The sequence below is a fragment of the Scylla paramamosain genome, chromosome 27 (genome assembly GCF_035594125.1).
Source record: "Scylla paramamosain isolate STU-SP2022 chromosome 27, ASM3559412v1, whole genome shotgun sequence".
NCBI lineage: Eukaryota > Metazoa > Arthropoda > Malacostraca > Decapoda > Portunidae > Scylla > Scylla paramamosain.
Window position 1 is genome coordinate 1863502 of NC_087177.1, and position 18999 is coordinate 1882500.

At 43.3% G+C, this 18999-nt stretch overlaps 1 protein-coding gene and 1 long non-coding RNA gene across 3 annotated transcripts in view; both read left to right on the plus strand.

Annotated features, from left to right (window-relative positions):
• The window catches only part of LOC135114024 (trichohyalin-like), a 188426-nt gene that overhangs the window by 60425 nt on the left and 109002 nt on the right, over positions 1-18999 (plus strand). The window contains exons 9-10 of the mRNA XM_064029651.1: positions 2237-2353; positions 8669-8772. Coding sequence (XP_063885721.1) covers positions 2237-2353; positions 8669-8772 — 221 coding nt within the window. The remainder of the gene's footprint in view (positions 1-2236; positions 2354-8668; positions 8773-18999) is intronic.
• The window catches only part of LOC135114026 (uncharacterized), a 16400-nt gene continuing 12013 nt past the window's right edge, over positions 14613-18999 (plus strand). The window contains exons 1-2 of one of the 2 annotated variants that reach the window (XR_010275181.1): positions 14613-14753; positions 14889-15082. This is a non-coding gene — a long non-coding RNA (uncharacterized LOC135114026). The remainder of the gene's footprint in view (positions 14754-14888; positions 15083-18999) is intronic. The other variant, XR_010275180.1, reaches the window with a different exon arrangement.

The following is an 18999-nucleotide window of genomic DNA, read 5'->3' on the forward strand; positions in this document are numbered from 1 at the left end:
CCACTGCCTCGACAGTAATGGATTTTGCCGGAAACAGCGTGAAAGGTGAGGAGGGAGAGGAACAAATGAGGACAGCGTAAAGATGCGTTCTGAAGTGCAACAATTGGGCGCTTGCAGGTCCATAATGAAACACGCTCTTCCTTGCATTGTGTTATTGCTTTCCTGTTATTAGTCGACAACACGCTCTTTGCTTGTCACTCCGTCAACATTGTGACCTTACGTATGGTTAGAGGAAAGACAGTGTGAGGGTGTACAGTAATGTCACGTTATAAGAATGCATTGCCAGTGGTGTTGCACGTTTTGTTGCTTAGAAAGTTGTGGGCGCTCTCTCTCTCTCTCTCTCTCTCTCTCTCTCTCTCTCTCTCTCTCTCTCTCTCTCTCTCTCTCTTGCTTTCAAGTCCCAGTAAGCTTGTTTGAGGGCGTTTGTAAGAAGATTGAAGTAGCAGGTAAGAAATTTAAGTACCTGTAAAATGTTGATGTGAAGAGTTGTTTGAAGCTCGAAACCGCCCCCAGCTTGTGTGTGTGTGTGTGTGTGTGTGTGTGTGTGTGTAGGAAGGTTCAAAAGACTTAATAGCGCATGAGAGTCGGGGGGAATGTCGCTTACGTGCATACAAGTTGACTTTATTTTAGTAAGTGCATGGTTCTTCACTTCTTGTTTTGTGACGCCAGTTTTCGTGACGAACACTGACTGTGGAGCAAACCCGCTATTCTCGTGGCCGGAAGGCTATATTATTTCGACCTTCACTCTTTGTTGGAGGGAAGGGTGGAGCTCTCTCTCTCTCGTAACCATAGCTAGCTCCTTATGATCTCCTTGCAGTGGTCGGGGAACTATTCAATTTATATTTATTATGGTCGTATTAATTCGCTTTCTACATCTACGCATTATGACGCCTTTGTACTCAGGCTGATCTGCCTTGAAGATCATCTGACCTGTGACCTGAGTATCATCCGCCCCAGTACCAAGGCTAAGGGTCAGTCATGTAACATCAGTACAAGTTTCTAGTGAGTAAAGTAAATAATAAAAAAAATAAATAATCTGAAGGAAAGACAAATGAAGCTAAAAACTGAAAAGATTAGCACAGAACGGAGAGTAACGAGTGAGGAGCCAATAATATTCCCACTCCACGCTAAGGAGACTTCAAAATTGTACACAAGACTTTGTTACAACCCAGTGGAGAATTTTTTTTTTTTTTCCCCCGCTTTGTATTTTAAAGATACTTCTCTCGCCTCGTGGCACCTTGAGTCTGTCAGAGGCGAGGAAATGAGTGAGTGAGAGCGGAGGACGGAACGCTCTAAAGGATGCTTCATGAGGTTAGGTCTCTCTCTCTCTCTCTCTCTCTCTCTCTCTCTCTCTCTCTCTCTCTCTCTCTCTCTCTCTCTCTCTCTCTCTCTCTCTCTCTCTCTCTCTCTCTCTCTCTCTCTCTCTCTCTCTCTCTCTCTCTCAATGAAGATGTGTGGGAGAGGTGCCGTCGCTTTACCAAAATGAGACTGGATGTGCTTTTATTTCTTTTTGTCGCCGTTGGAAGGAGCAGGTCACGCAAACAGTGTCTGTCTGTCTGCCTGGTGTTGATGTGTCTATCTTCGCTTTTGTTGTTATTAATCTGTCTGTTTGTCTTATTTGGCTTTTCGGTTTTATTCCTTTTATCTTTTTTTTTCTTTTTTTTTATTGGTGCGTTTGATTGTCTGTGTATACATTTTTTTTTCATTTTTTTGTTAATATGTCTGTCCTGTTGTTCTGTCGTTCCGTGTGACTTTCTCATTTTTTCTCCTCCCTTCACACGTCTTCTAATTTGAGAGAACCAAAATTTTCTTCCCCTTGCATACTTCATGTGTTCCTCTGTTTGTCTTTCGCCATTTACCTTTTATCTTTTTTTTATTTCGGCTTTTTTTTTTTACTAGTTCAATCTTTTCCTTTGTGCGTTTGTGTGTTTCACTGTTTTCCTGTCTCCGTTTGCCTATCTGTTTATCTTTCTCTGACTTCCATGCATACCAAATCCTTCTGCTTTATTTACCCATTCTCTCCTTCTGTATTTAGCTTACATTCTTGCTTTCCTCACGTTATTCTGTCTCTTATGTCTTTGGCTCTCGTCTTCTCCTTTGTGTCTGCTTTCCATTCCTCTCTGTCCGTTTGTTTCTCCCTGCCTTTCATCTTTCTCACTTTGTAAGTCATCACAGTCTTCTGAGTTTAACTGTAATTCGCCCCGCACTTATCAATGTCGTTCTGTTTTCCCTGCAGCTGGAGCGACTGAGAGATGCCCATCGGAGAACTGAGGGCGCTTTGCGAAAGGAGATAACCCAGGCGAAGAAGGCGGAAGAGGAGACAAGAAGGCTCAACGAGGAGTTCAAGAAGAAGGTGAGGCGAGGGGTGTGCAGGGACGGAGGAAGAAGGGAAGGGTGTTGGAAGGGAGATTATGAGGGAAGGAAAGGAGAAAAGGGAAAGACTGAAAGGAAAGAAAGCGTTCGTTTTATTACTTTATAGGGAATGAGAATGGAAGGGCAGAGAGAGAGAGAGAGAGAGAGAGAGAGAGAGAGAGAGAGAGAGAGAGAGAGAGAGAGAGAGAGAGAGAGAGAGAGAGAGAGAGAATTCAAGTTAAAATGAATGGATGGAGAAATGAAAGTGAGAAGACTGAGAAGGAAAATTGTGGTTTATGTAAAGAGAAAGACGTGGAAGGGAAAAAGATGAAGGAAAGGGAATACACACACAAAAAAAAGAGAGAAAAAAAAACAGGATATGACTTAGGGTGATGTGTTTACAGCAAGGAACGAAAAAGGAAAGAGAAAAAATGAAAGAATGGGTTGAATGCTTGGATTAAAGGGTTATTTTCGTGGAGGGAAGAAAAGAAAGGAAGAGGAAGAGGAAGAGGAAGAGGAGGTGGGGGAGGAGGAGGAGAAGGAGGAGGAGGTGGAGGAGGTGGATCGTGCTTTAAGTGCTGTGTTATGAGGACAGGAAGGAAAGAATGTGATCCTGGGCTGGAATTTAAAGCATAAACTCGTAATTTTCCTGCACGTTACGATGATACAAAACATCCATTAAAGAACAAGGTCATCAGAGAAGAGAGGGCGAAGAGGAAAGAAAGGAGACAGAGACGAAAAGTAAGGAAAGAAGGAAGGAAGGGAAGAAAGAGAGAGAAAGAGAGGAGTAGGATGATAGAGGGTTATGCTTATAAGGGCAACAAGAAAGAAAACGAGGAGGAGGAGGAGGAGGAGGAGGAGGAAAGGAGTCAGAAATGAATGAAAAAATGAAAAAAAAGTGAATAGTAATGTTTATATTTGAAAACAAAGGAAAGAAAATAGATTCAACTAAAATTGAAGTTAGAAGCGCATTTGCATCTTAGTTCATCAACGAGACAAAAAAAAAGAAAAAAGAAAAAAAGAAAGAGTAAGAGAAAGAATAAGGTAATAAAGCAGGAGGATTCGGCATGCATTGCAGGAAATGAAGAAGATAGAGAGAGAGAGAGAGAGAGAGAGAGAGAGAGAGAGAGAGAGAGAGAGAGAGAGAGAGAGAGAGAGAGAGAGAGAGAATTAGGATATGAACGACTGATGAGGTGTGTGTGTGTGTGTGTGTGTGTGTGTGTGTGTGTGTGAGATAGAAGGAGAGGGAGGGAGGGACAATTATTCCTATGACGGTGAGGGAAGGGGAGGAAGGGAGGTACGTGAGAGTAAATGAAGGAGGGAGAGAGGGAGAGGGAAGCTGGAAAGAGAAGAATAATATGAGAAGAAATGTTAGTTGTGGAGGACGAGGGGGAAAAGGAGAAAGAAAAACGAGAAAATAAAGAACAGGGGGGAGGCGAAGAAAGAAAAATACTTAATGAAACTTGTATTATGAGAATGCATTTAAAAAATAATTGGCCAATAAAGATGTGAATATGTAATATAGAAAATGGGGATTCATAAAGGCAGACTGCAGAAAGCCAATAGTTAGCTTTTACACACACACACACACACACACACACACACACACACACACACACACACACACACAAACAAACATCATGGCCGTGGTTCCTTTTCACCAAAACTATTCACCACTTTGATGTGTGTCTATTTTTCTTTCTCTTTTATCACCCTTCCCTTTCTCCCTCCTTCCTTCCCCTCGTCCTGTGTCGTCTTGTACCTTTACTGTTTCCTCCCGTTTCCCTTTCCAATTTTACCCTTTCCTCCCAGACCATTCCTTCCCCTCCTTCCGCTGTAGGCTTTTACAACTTTCCGGTGTTGAGGGGAGGGATGGTGGAGGAGGGAGAGGCGGGAGGGGAGCTCGGGTGGCAGTGGGAGAGAAGGAGGTGGTGGAGGGGAGTGGACGCGCAGAGCTGTGGTGGTGTAAGTGTTTTCTCTTGTAATCTTCTCTTGTAATCGCTCCGCAGAGGCCACCCACTCCCTCTGCGTCTGCCTTACCCCCCTCTCCCACGGTCAAGGCAGGGCACCTAGAATAGTACGGTTATATAAGTCGGGTTGCCTGCCCTCCTAACTCCTATTGTGTTCTGCGTTCGCCTCATTTTTAATTCCTGAGTTGTGACGGTCTTATCACGCGTCCTGACAAGTGATTGATTCTTAGCAGACCTTGGGACTCGAAGATGAAAGGAAACGCCTAGCACGCAGTAAGTGAGTGAGATGTTACGTAACTCAGCATCTGTCCAGGATTGTGAGAGTAATGCCTTTTATTATTTTCTCTATATTTTTTTTTCGTTTCTTTCGTTTGTTCTGTGTGAGAGGAGAACTGGCCAAGGGCAACAAAAAGAACGGAAAAAATGGCGCACCACTGCTATGTTATACCGGACACCACTTACGATCGATACTGACAGGGTCTTCTTCTTCTGGAGTCTTCTTCTGGAGTGTTGGTCTTGAAGCCACGCAAATGTTTCTCGAGATTTAACAAATAACATAATTGTGCATAACAGTAGAACAGGTGGCCTGGATGACGGAGTAGATGTGGGGATAGATAGGCAGGTGAGAATGCTTGATTTCTCTCTCTCTCTCTCTCTCTCTCTCTCTCTCTCTCTCTCTCTCTCTCTCTCTCTCTCTCTCTCTCTCTCTCTCTCTCTCTCTCTCTCTCTCACTAACATTTGACTTACCTTGCACGAGAGAGAGAGAGAGAGAGAGAGAGAGAGAGAGAGAGAGAGAGAGAGAGAGAGAGAGAGAGAGAGAGAGAGAGAGAGAGAGAGAGAGAGAGAGAGAGATTATAGTTGACATGAAGCTAAAGCAGGGAGAAAAATTATAGTTTGCTATGAATTCAAACATGCGAAGTCCTCCCAGTTACTCTTATCCTGTTTACTGCCTCCTGCATCCCTTTCCCTACTCGTGTGTCCTGACTCATCCCATCCTGCCTCACCTCTCTCCTCGAACATCTCAGCCTACTAACCTACCAAAAGCCTATCCTAGTTTCCCTTGTATTTTTATTATTTATTCTATATTTATTATTTACAGTAGTGCTTTATCAGTGGTGCCCAGTATGGTAATTCTCCTACTATTAATTTTCCCTTACATGATGACGATGATGATGATGATGGTGATGGTGGTGATAATGGCAATGATGAAAGAAGTAGTAAAATTATAAAATGCATCATGTCTTAACTATCAATTCATTTCAAGTCACAGTTTCAAACCAGCAGCAAGCCGTGCAGTGTTACAATGGTACCACTGCACAAGTTCTGTTATTGTTGTATTGGTTTTGATAATTGCACCCCACTTCGAGCCACACTTTCCCAGGCCAGGAATACTTATTGCCTTTTAACGATTATTGGAAGCTCTACCAAATATTCCTTTCTATTTCTATAATACCCTTCAGCAATTACTACTCGTACGTATGGCTGGAGTATAACTTTGTATTGCTTTCAAGTATTATTCATTACAGTGTTATGAAGTATTATTATCCTTGAGTGTTTTCTGTAATCTTTGACAGTTGCTTGACTCACATTTGCATCCGCATTTATATTCTTTCTGCTGTTATCGATGGGAAGAACGGGAAAGAGAGGAGAGGAGTGGTAAAGTGGAAAGGAGAGATGTAGGCAGCAGGAGGGGCAGGAGGGAGAGGCGGGAGGAGAGTGAGATGGAGAAAAACACCGAGAGGAGCATAAAGAGAGACATGAGTCGAGATTTTTAAAAGGTTGTTCGCGTAATGAAGTTTACACACACACACACAAAAAAAAAAAAAAAAACAGAAAAGAAGAGGGAAGGAATCTTAATGTGTCTTGAAAGCAAAACTAATTCAAATTTGGCAGGAAGATGGAACTTGTTTGGGAAGAGTCAGGCAGAGCAATGACGAGTTGCAAGTTTTTCTGGCTTAGGATATGAAAAGCAAATAGAAGGACGTCGTCGGGATGAAAAATCAGGCAGTTTTCCAAGCATATTATAACCGGTGACAAATTGTGTGTGTGTGTGTGTGTGTGTGTGTGTGTGTGTTATTCACTTAATGATTGTTTGCTGGTCGTTTGCCGGAGTTGGAGGGTAGAAGATGTGAGTAAGTCTGAGGTGATCTTGTTGTTAGTGTTTAGAGATGTTGTGTTGAGACATTCCCTTCGGCTCAAAATAAGTTTTGTTTCATTTAGTCGTTGTGATGTATTGTGTTCAACAACAGACATAATCAAACGTGTGTGTGTGTGTGTGTGTGTGTGTGTGTGTGTGTGTGTGTGTGTGTGTGTGTGTGTGAGAGATTGTGAAAGGTGTGGCGCGTCAGATGCAGGGCGGACACTCCTTGCTCTGCACATGTAAGCCTTAAGATATGTACTTTATATATATATATACTCATCCATGTAATTTAATTAGCCTTGAAACACCACCAAGACTTTCCTCTGCCGTGTAATAACTGCTGTGATAATGTCTCTTTTTAAGTTAAATCCCATGAAATTTGTCTTTCTAATGGAGAGGAAAATTAAGTTGGGTTTTTGTTTAATTTTTCGTCACAACACACACTGAAGCTTAATTCTATTCGTACTTCTCAAATGTGAGAGTCTGAGTGGAGAGACAAGCTGACGCGGAGGTGTTTGTTGGTCTAGGAAATATTTTGAGGCAGGAAGGAAGAACGGTAGTTAGGTATCAGGGTGTGTGTGTGTGTGTGTGTGTGTGTGTGTGTGTGTGTGTGTGTGTGTGTGTTCTGCCTCTCCCAAGTGAAGAGAGAGAGGAAAAAAAAAGAGACATAACAAGCGTGAAAGTAGGTCATGCTGATGAAACACTGCTAAATTATGTCCTTGGTATAATCAAGTTCCCTCGTTATGTAGTAAATTAGTGGGTGTCGAGAGAGAGAGAGAGAGAGAGAGAGAGAGAGAGAGAGAGAGAGAGAGAGAGAGAGAGAGAGAGAGAGAGAGAGAGAGAGAGAGAGAGAGAGAGAGAGAGAGAGAGGTACAGTATGATGTATCAGAAACCCTTCGTGCACTTTGAGGCTGTGCAAACTAATTATTGATACCTGCATATGTAATGAATAAGAAGCCCTGATAAGACACACTATTTCCCTCCCGAAAGCAGGTGTGGTGAGGCCGCTAGATTGACAATGGATGGAAACAAGGACTGTGACACATGACTTTTTACTTACCGTGTATCTTTGCGATGGACTGTGAGAGAGAGAGAGAGAGAGAGAGAGAGAGAGAGAGAGAGAGAGAGAGAGAGAGAGAGAGAGAGAGAGACTAAACAACCATATGTAACACAGCTGTATAGATTGTGCTGCGCTGGTCTCAGAAAACGTGATTTGGTGAAAGAAACAGAATTGTGAGGTAAGGATATCATATGGGAACATCCCCGCACCGCCCCACTCTGCCTCTCTGTGCACGCTGATATGCAGTATTTTATTGCTAACTTTTCATAGAGACGTAATGGTTCAAATCCAAATATTTTTCCAGTGTGCATTGAGCATTCTGCTTTGGAGATAAATGATGGTTGTTATCCTCTGATTGGGTTTCGTTGCTATTGATATATAAGAACATTCAACGTGGTGTGGTCGATATATGAGGGAAGCAGACAGGCAGACAGAGCACTTTTGGTGATATATGCACAAATGCTACCGAAGAGAACAAGTGGAGGGTGTGTTGGATAATGAGGAAGAGGAGGGGAAAGGGGGAAGGAACAAAGCAAAATCAAAAGAAAATACACGAAAATATAGGAAAAGAATAAATAGCAAGAAAAAGAAAAAAAAATGACGGAGAAGGAAGAAGCGAAGGATTACAACAAACATCAAAGTTAATAAATGTTGTGGTTTAATATTTATTACTGTCTTAAAATTACATCTGAATATTTTGAATTTTTAATAAGTAGCGTAATGTTCGTAATTATTACTGAAAAGACTATTTATAGTATTGAATTAGAAGCAATTGTGTTGCTGATTTTGTTCCAGGTAAAAGACGTATTTTTCTTTTTATTCCAGTGAGACCAACAAACGGCTTATCGTCTTACTCACTGGCTTACTTTTCACTTCCTGTTTTTATTTTTACCCATGAACAAGTATATATTTATATTTCATTTCATTTCATCTTACTTTTTATCTTTACTTCATTTTCATTGCTATTTTGTGACCTGTTTGATATCTAATTAATTTTACGTTTAACGCACCCTTTTTTTTGATGAGTCGTTGTGGTTGTTGTTGTTATCATCAGCATCATCATTATCATTAATCTCTATAATGACATGAAGCAGCATCTGTTTATTTGCAACTGTGTAAAGCTGACGTACGTTGTTCTGGCGGCAGGTGCGAACGCTGCGTCAGGCGGAGACAGAGGCCACGCACAAGATCACTGAGCTGGACGACCGCGTGCAGGAGCTGACCAAGAAGCAGAGTGCGGACAGCGTGCCGTGAGTACCCGCCTGCCTTGCTTGCTGTTCCCGTACTGACACTCCTTAGCCTCTCTCTCTCTCTCTCTCTCTCTCTCTCTCTCTCTCTCTCTCTCTCTCTCTCTCTCTGCTCCCGTGTTTCTCGTCTAGTATAATTTGCGCTCTCTTTTGCTACGAGTTTTTCACCTCTTTTCTTTTCCCTGCATGTTTTCCTCCTCTCTTCATCTTTCTTTTTCCTTTTTTCCCCATTTATACCTTCATGCATTTTTTTTTCTTTTATATCGCTCTAGTGTCTTCATCTTGTATAGTTTTATATTTATTTATTTATTTTTTGCCACTTCCCTTTATTTTTCTCTACGTATTCCTTCCTTCCTTCTTTCGTTCACTCACTCAGTCAATCAGTCACTCAACTCTCATGTGACTTCGTCTTGTATCACTCTTATTCTGTCTTGTATCATTCTTATTCTGTCCTGTGTATTCCTTCCTTCCATCCTTCCTTTCTTCCTTCTTTCCTTCCTCTGTTTACCTAATCTCTCACTCAATCACTCAGAGCGTTTGAACATGGCTACCGTTTCACATCTCGTACGTCATCCTTTCCTTCTCCTCGTCCTCCTCCTCCTCGTTTTCTATTTCTTCCTCATTTGTTTCATCTCCTCTGCACTTATTACTCTAACCTGATTCAGTGATCTTCTTTCCTGACTTCACGTGGCTTTTCTAGAATATTTTGTGTTCATTAAAGAAATATTTACCTTCAAGGCATCATATTTTTGACTGCCTGTGCTTGAAGTGAAGTTATTAACAGTCTTTTGCCCCTTTACCTTTAGTGATTAACATTGCTGTCGTTGCTAACATTATTATCTAAGTTTTTAAAGCCTCCAAAGTCGCAGTAAGGTAAGTAATTGAGTTTGTGCCTCTGTATGTCTGTGTGTGTGCCCTGCCTTGCCTCCCTCTCTCCGTCTCGCCAGCCACCCACGCGTAGCATCCACGGATCAGTTGACATCGATGGAAATTGAGGAAATTGCTTCGTATTGATATCCTGAGCCTGAATACGAAGGGAAACTTGAGGTTAACGACCACATTTACTGGATGTCATTGAGTGCCTCTTGTGTGTGAGAGAGAGAGAGAGAGAGAGAGAGAGAGAGAGAGAGAGAGAGAGAGAGAGAGAGAGAGAGAGAGAGAGAGAGAGAGAGAGAGAGAGAGAGAGAGAGAGAGAGAGAGAGAGAGAGAGAGTAAAAAATGCGAAAGAAAAATACAAAGGAATAAGATATGTCATTCTATGTCGCATTAAGGACAGTGAGGTGCGCAACAGGCGATGGAAAATATCAAGTTTCGTAATAAGATTAAATTAAAAAGTCACTGATGAAGGTTACGTTTTCATTTTGCTGGAGGAGGAGGAGGAGGAGGAAAAGGAGGAGGAGGAGGAAGAGGAGGAAGAGGAGGAAGAGGTGAAGGAGTAGAGAGAAAGAAAAAAAAAACATCAAAACAGTGGAGAGAGGTACGAAAGAAACCAAGATGAAAAGGAGAATAAAGAAGGAGGTTGAAGTGACAAACGGGAGGCACGGTGCATGGTAACGATAAGAGGACCGCTGAGGCATCACCTGAATCTTGGGATGAGTGCAGCTGATGATGAAAGGTGAAGTTCGTTAGTAGTAATGACCCTGTGTGTGTGTGTGTGTGTGTGTGTGTGTGTGTGTGTGTGTGTTGTAAGCTGCCTACATGAGACTTTCGAATAAGACTCTCAACTAATTTTCTCTTGTTCCGAGTAACGAGCGAGAAAAGTAACGACAATTCCATGCAACGCGTCCTGCTGTTAATCTTGGAAGGACAAAGCAGGAGGCGAAGCAGAAGGGGACGCTATAAATTATACACCGGAGCCTTCATTTGATTTAATATCGTAGGAAGACGTGTAGCAAGCAGCGTTTTCTCGCCACCTTGCTTGGGAGACAGCAGGTGGTGAGTAATGAGGCACTGCAGGTAGACTCGTGGAGGAGGAGGAGGAGGAGGAGGAGGAGAAATAAAGGTGGTGTAGCCTCCATCTCTCTCACTTTAAGCTTTCAAAACACTCTCTCTCTCTCACACACACACACACACACACTTTATTATTTCTTGAGGTTACTTTCATGAATTACATGTTCATTCTTTTCCTCCCGAGGCATGTCAGCGCATAAAAAAAAAAAAAAAATAGATGATCTACCCTTCTCTTCTTGTCCCAGGCCACTCCAGTGTTTATATAATTTTCACGCATTCTGAAGAGCGTCACTGGTTTACACTGGTCCACCTCTGTCGACCTCTGAGTGCTGACTGGCCTCTGCCCCGCCCTGGCCTCCCACAAGGGCGCCCTGTGTTGACACTGCCAGCGAGCCGTAGCGCGTGAAGTTTAGATTAGATATCCCTACAAAAGTTTGTGAGACATCTTTAAACACACTCTCTCTCTCTCTCTCTCTCTCTCTCTCTCTCTCTCTCTCTCTCTCTCTCTCTCTCTCTCTCTCTCTCTCCTTCGTGTCTACCTCTTCAACATGAACTCATCGCTGTTTTCCACCACCACCACCACCACCACCACCACCACCACCACGATCACCTCACAAGCTCTTTGATCCTCGCTAAGAATTTTCTTAATCAATTTCCCTACCGAGATTATCTGCCCGACAGACCTTGTTGAAAAGTTTAGAATTACCTCCGCTTTCGTTCCTCACCTTCCTCCTCTCTCTCTCCCCCCCCTTCCCTCCCCTGCCTCGCCTTCTCCTCCCCGCGGAAATCGTGAAGTGTTGAAGGTTCTAAGTTTTAAGAATCTCGTAAATCCGTCAGAACGAAGCGCCAGGTGATGAGTGGCAGGGGAGGGGCGGCAGGAAGAGGGGAGGGGGAGGATGGGAAAAGGTGGCAGGGAGGGAGGGAGGAGGAGTTGGTAGGTGGAGGGCGGAGGAGGTGACATTGGCAACATTTACCTGACGACGCAGCTAACCTATGCCTCTGCCCTTACCCTGCTTCCGTCTGGGACTCCTGAAGGAAAATGTCATGGCTTGTGTGAGACGGAGGAGTGATGAAAGGCGTGTGTGTTTGTGTGCTTTAAATATTGTGGGAATGTGTTAAGGAGAAAGAAGAGGACGTGTATGTTGCATGGACCAGAGAGAGAGAGAGAGAGAGAGAGAGAGAGAGAGAGAGAGAGAGAGAGAGAGAGAGAGAGAGAGAGAGAGAGAGAGAGAGAGAATATACGTCTAAAAAAAAAAAAAGAATGATGTGGATTAAATTTTACTATCTTTTACACAGGTGAAGCTGGGACAAACTGTTTCGTATTTTTTATTTGACAAAACTGAACTATCCCTGCAGTGTACGTGGGTGTTTGACGGGCGTGTGTGTGCGTGGTGGCAGAGGCTTAGCGTGCTGTTCATCCCACTTACTTTCATGTACTTCCGCGCACACATTTGGAGGTTATCAGCTTATATATATATTTTTTGATATTCCCCGGTTTTATTTTCCAGTTCCCGATGTTATTTTTCACCTCTCGATTTTAGTTTGTTCTTCAAATTTTATCTCGCATTGCCTGAATTTCGTTTACGTTTCCCAATCATATTTTTAACCAGTAGATTTTTACATTGGATTATTTTTTTTTTCACTTCCGATTTAGTTGTATACACATTCCCTGATTTTATTCTACATTACAAGATTTCACTTTTTTACTCTCCTAATTTTTCCCAGTTGAATTTCCCCACAGGCACTGCTTCCCCTCACGTGGCTGTCAGTCTGCCTGGCGTTGTGCATCATCAGTTAGCCGCTGTACTCTCTGAGATGCGAAACAATTAGCACCACCAGAATTAATGCATGAAATCTTTATAAACACCTACAAGAAAGAAAGGGATTAAAAAGAATACATTTTGCAATTTCTACCCAGTTTAAAGATTGGAGTTGGCTGTAGAACAAGTAAAGATGTCAGAGAGAGACTAGTAATTTAGGAAAGATGTACCAAAAGTAGTTAAAGGGTTAAACACTCGTGGCTTCAAGGTCACTCTTTTCCTTATGCATTTCCTTGACACGATTTTCTTTGTCTCACTATTTACTCACCGAGAGGAAGCCAAATGGTGCAGATAAGCATGCACACTAGATGATGAAAGCAGCATTAATGGTCGGGTCGAGGTGAGGCTAGCCATAATCTTACCTTCCTATCACACATTTCTGAGGTATTGGACTTGGCACCACCTTGATATATTATTGAATGGAGCTCGATATATTCCTCAGTGTTCCCCAATGGCCCGCGACGTCAAAGGGCCGGTACCTGTGATACGTAGCTGGAGGGCATTCTCCTATAAGCCGCTACCACTTGGGGTCGTGCCAGCCAGCGGTGGAGGCCTGACATTCACCGGGCCCCTTAAATAGTGATGAAATAAGAGGAAAATATTTTGCTTGTGAGAAAAGGAGATAATTTTTCATGGTTCTTGGTGTTGTTGCTTCTCTTTTCATTTTTTTTCATTTTTTTCTTCTTCTTCTTCCCTGTCTTGTCCTTCGCTTCCTTTCCCTAATCTTCCCTTCCATTCCCTTCCCTTTTCTTCTCTCTTCTTTTCTCTTCTCTTCTCTTCCCTTCTCTTCTCTTTCATTTCCTTCCCTTCTTTTCTCATCCTTTACTTACCCTTCACTTTTCTTCCCTTCCATTTCCATCCGTTCTTTTCTTCCCTTCCCTTCTCTTCTTCTCAATTCTATTCTCTTCCTATTCCTTCTCTCCCTTACCTCTCTGCTCCCTTTCGTTCCAGTCCCTTCTTTTCCTTTCTTGTTCCCTCCCTTCTCTTCCGTTCTTGTCCCCTTCCTTCCCCTCTCCTTCCTCGTCCCGGCCTCATGCCTGGCTGGGATAACACATAGATGGTCATTAGTCAGAAGAAAGAAATGCTAATCTTTTTCCTTAAGAAAACATGATAAGGGAAGCATAAAAATCTTAAACTGGTTAGCGAACGAGATCAGAACGTTCGTCGTTAGCTCAGAGGCGAAAAAAAGGAGGAAAATATACAATTTCACATGGATAGTAAGAGGTGTATAGTGTTTGGGTGTAAGGATAAACAGAGACAAGCGAGTGTGTATCAGTACTTCAGACAGCGAAGGGAGAGAGACTTTCATACTTGGCTGAATGATAAAGACAAAAGAACTTGATTGATATTACTGTGGTGCGGTTGTTTTAGTGTTGTTCCCGCTGTGTAGTCTAAGATCGAAGTCTTGAACCGCCACTCACCGCTCTTCTATTCCTCCGCCTCTACTTGCTCTCATTGTCCTTCTGCCCTGTTCTCTGTTCCTTGTTCCTCTGTTCCCGGGCGCTCATCAGTACAAGAGGAACGGTCACTGATTTTTTTTTTTTTTATTGTTGTAGCAGCGCGTTCAGTACTGGGAATGAATTGATCTGTAACATTTAGCTTCCCTGCAGTAAGTGCCGTTGGTGTTGACGTGTGTATTATTGTAAATGCGTAGGATTGGTTGGTTGCTCTAACGTGAGACTATGAGCGAGTTACTCAACTTTGGCAATACACACTACACACACACAACATGATTCAGGAATAGTTAAATCCCTCTATTACCAGGATTCATATATTAAAACCGCACAATAGCTGTTAGTTGCTGTCAGACACAGTCGTTTAACCCTTCGTCACAAACCTGAGTCGAGATGAGATTCGCATGCAGGAAATCGTTTGTTATAAGAATGTTTCGAAACTTGGAACTTCGGAAGGAGGAAACTCAAGTGGGTATCAGTTGCATTTCCATGTATTTTGCCTTAGATATTTTATTGTCCGACGGAGAGAGAAAATGTGTAAAGATTCTTGAAGGTTTCTTGTTGCATTTATACTTTAATATTTAATTTAAAGAAATACATACCTGATGTTGATCTGAAATTGTTCTGAAGTACGTAAAGGCAACACAAATGAACTGTTTCGGTTTTCTATGAAGAAGTTCCACCCTCCGAGGCCCGGCTGTCTAGCGGTCGCCAGGCCGTGCTGAGGGAAGGGTGAAGTTACCACTGCTCTTCACTAGAGGTAAATTCGTAATCTGGTGTGTAATACATCAAATTACAGCTTATTTCGTCTTGTATGGGATTAACTAAATCGTATATTGAATTGTAGATTTGGTAAATGTAGCAAACGAAGGTTTAATGATCGCTGCTTGTGAAGGTTGCACATGGCCATTGCTGACGCCGAGAAACGCCTCAGACCTTCAGGAGCCACGCAGAGCCCCTACCTAAACTGCAACTCCTGCTGCCTAACCAAGTACCCGTGCCGCTCCTCGTCGCAGCCGCCACACCAAGTCTCACCTTGCTCTGCGTGCGCTGAAAGCAATGGCAAGTGACAAATTGGCAACGTTTCAGGTACAATGTAAAGGTTATGATGGTAGTTATTTTGCCTTTTCATATTGTTGAAATGGTTTGGCAGGAATGGTGTTTGCAGGAGCATTGCTTAAGACCTTGGTACATCCCACATCCCTTCGCCTCAGCGCTCCACACAACACTATGTTTTGCTGCACCTCACCACACACACGAGACCCACACCACACCATGCACCTACTTACGTCACACCACATCACAGCAGACCACACCACGGAACGCTACATCACTGTCAAATCACACTACGCCACACCGAACAAAGCTACACCCAAGTCACGCCACATAACGCCACACCCTAAACCACCCCACCCCATCCCATCCCATTAACCCTTTCCACCCTATTATCCCATTCCACCTGACACTCTACTATTGTTTAATTCTCCAGATCACCACCTGAAATCGGTACACACACACACACACACACACACACACACACACACACTACCCATTAAACTGTTTACAACACACAATGAACACGCACGCTTCACTTGAGACTTATAGAGAGTAAATTTAATCGTATGGAGGCAGAGGAGTGTGAAGGAGTTACTTGTTGTTATGTTAGTGGTCCCAGCGGATATACCCGTTGTTTTGGACTGGCGGAGAGGCAGTCATTAACATACTCGTACGTGTAGTATGGCTTATTAGGCAGTCAATGGAATAATTGGAATCCTTTTGAAGTGGAAAACGACGACGAGGAGGAGGAAGAGGAGGGAAAGAGGGAGAGATGGAGGAGAGGGGGAGAAAGGAGGTGGAGAAGGAGTAGGAGCAGATGAATGACGACTGTTTTGTTACATTCGCTTACGTGTTATTCACTTTAATTGCGTTGCTCACCTGTTCAGCACTTTATTTGTTCGTATATTCAGATTAACAGGAGACTTCATGCAGAGTTCGTTAAATCGAAGGTGCGTACGTGCCGCGTAATTCATAGCAGTTATGCGAGTAAGCTCAACTTTAATGTCAAGATGAACTGAGGAACTTTTTTTCCCCTCTCTCATCGCAGTACTGGTAAGAGCGATCAGACTTACTGTTAAAGTTGGGAACAGTCTGCCTTCTGCAGTCATCTTTCCTTTTACGACTTGGACACTTTAACGGCACTTCCAAAAGTTAAATTGATTTCCATCATTTGGACTTCCTCTTAATGTTCCTCTGGACACAAAGGTACACTTACTCGCCCTCGTCTACATGTAACGTATTTATTTTTCTATAAGTAACTGTTGTTACGAGTCAGTTTATAAACATCCTCAGTTATTAAAGGAATGTATATATGTAGAACTTGTGGGTTGTGGTTTGTACGTGAAGGACTGACACCCACTCAGCGTGTGAGAGTGAAGGTTACTGGGGTGGGAGGCGAGGGTCGTTGTGGGAAGCGATCAGCGAGCGATGTGTGACGTGGTGGGCGTCCATTCGGCTCAGTCAATTGTACTTTCATTTAAACAAAAAATTCTGCCTTCCCTAAAACAAAGACTACAAAAAAAGAGAGCATTTTTCCGTGTTACACAACTTTCACCCAGGCTAATGTTTCCCTTGCCATTCTGTGTGGCCTCGACCAGCCTCCCAGCGGCGCCACTGTAAAGACATGAAAATCTGCTTCGAGGTCTCCGTGAGACGATAACACAACACGCGTCCTTGCATGGCGTGACAAACAGCGCCGTTCCTCGCGTCTCAAACTGATCCTGGCAAATTGTTCTGGCAGGTCTTCTTTACGGAGAAGCATTGACACTTTTTTCGTACTACCCTGTCAGTTCATCTACTGGATTTAACTGTGCAACAGTATAAATATAAGAAAACCTTCGTTCTCAGCAGCGTGGGAAGGAAATAAATTTTCTCTCTCAGGTGTTGGCGGAGTTCCGAACCGGGTGTCCCGAGCCGGATGTCCCGCGCCGCTGGTGGAGTATTGTTGCTCAACCAATGCGACAAATGAGCAGCTGAATGTTTCTTGCGCAGTTGACCAAACTTCATTTTCTTCTGAAAGAAAAACAAATGGAGGGCATTTCCCGGACCTGGAAAAGAATCACCATTGGGCGAAGACATAAAGCGCCTGATGGATTTACAGGATTAGAGACCATGCAGTTCGGAAGAGAAACCGGAAAGTATAGTTTGGGTCGGGAGCGCGTCTGGTAGTGCGGCGCCTCCGTGTCTGTCTGCTAGGTATCCTCCGTCCCTACCGGCCATCAGCCACCACCACCACCACCACCACCACCACCACCATTAAAGCTTACCGTCACTCTGCATTGTTAGACGACAGGCAAGACACAACACGTCCTGAAAATTATATTATCTACTTTAGTTACACTACAGCTTCCCTTCCCCTTCCTTGTGGTCTTCCTACGGTCACAATACTTCACATCACCTCCCATGAAACAATCAGCGCATTGAAAGGCAACCATTTTCGCATCAGTGACTGAATATACAGAAACTACCTATTCCCAATTGAAAACACCGCATTGTGTTCTGCTAACTAACTGGTATTAGAATTAGGACGTCGCAATGAATAGCCTATATGAAGCCAGTTTAGACTAGGAGAACGCGTAACCTCTTTAAAAAACAACGAAAAATATCATGAGGATCGAACTCACAACCTTTAGGGCGCGCAGACCTTCCGGCAACCCGTTAAATCCGTTCCGCCACACTTCACGGCCGGCACTACTGTCCGACGTGCCTGCCTCCTCACCCTGACCGCTGGCAGATGGGAGGCTTCAAGATGATGCATCGACATAAGAGTCCTTCATGAATTATTAACCTGTGGGGGAGGAATAAGCAAAAGCGTCTTTTATTCTATTCTCTGCAGGATCATGATTTCTCAAGTTCAGCGGAATATAAATGTGTCTGAAGGCGAGTGACTGAAGGGGAAGCGAGGGACGGGAGGAAATAGAATGGGAAAGGGAGATTAAGAGGAATGGGGGGAGGAGAAAGGAAAAGTTGAGCGGGAAAGAAAGGAAAGGAAGGAAATAAAGGGAGTGTAGAAAAGAAAATGAAAGGAGTAAAAGGAAAAAAAGAAAGAAAAAATTGAGATAGTGACTGTGAAGGAAAGAAAACACTAAGAAATGGAAAGTGAGAGAGAGAAGGAAAGGAGGGAAAGGAAAGGAAAAGGAAACAGGGGAGATAAGAAATGAGAGAGAAAAGTTAGGGAGAAAAGAGAAAAGAGGCCAATCGGAACAGGAGAGGGAAGAGAAATAAAAACAAGAAAACGAAAAACTGAGAAGATAGGACGTAAGAGAATGGACATAAATAAGGAAGGAGGAAAAGAATACAAATGAAAATCTATCAGAAGGCAGTCAGACAGTCATTGCAAATTATCTTCCAACAAGAATCTCCATTTCAGCCTTCCCAAAGCCTCTCCTATTGACCACCACCACCACCACCACCACCACCACCGCCACCACCACCACCATCTTCGTCCACAGCTCATGTTCATCCCTTCCATCACAGCCTCCACCACCACCAGAATCACATCACAAGTTTGTGTCCCTTAGAACCAACACACCGTCCCCTCCTCCTCCTCCTCCTCCTCCTCCTCCTCCTCCTCCTCCTCCTCCTCTGCATGCAAGCGACAGCCTCGTATTGTTGTTGCACTGTTTCCCTTCAATTGATAGACCTTCACGAACACACAGGTTTTATTCACCTCTCTTGTATACAAATGTTCGACGCAAGATTATTTTTTGTTGGTATAATTGTATATATTATTATTTCCTTTCTTTTACGGAGAATCGTGTTTGCATCATTTGTTCTTTGTGGTCCTTTTAAATTTTTCCATTGTTTGCTTATTTATATTTGTGTCAGAGAGAGAGAGAGAGAGAGAGAGAGAGAGAGAGAGAGAGAGAGAGAGAGAGAGAGAGAGAGAGAGAGAGAGAGAGAGAGAGAGAATGCCACAGGTGATAATGGATACAGTGATTGATGGAGGT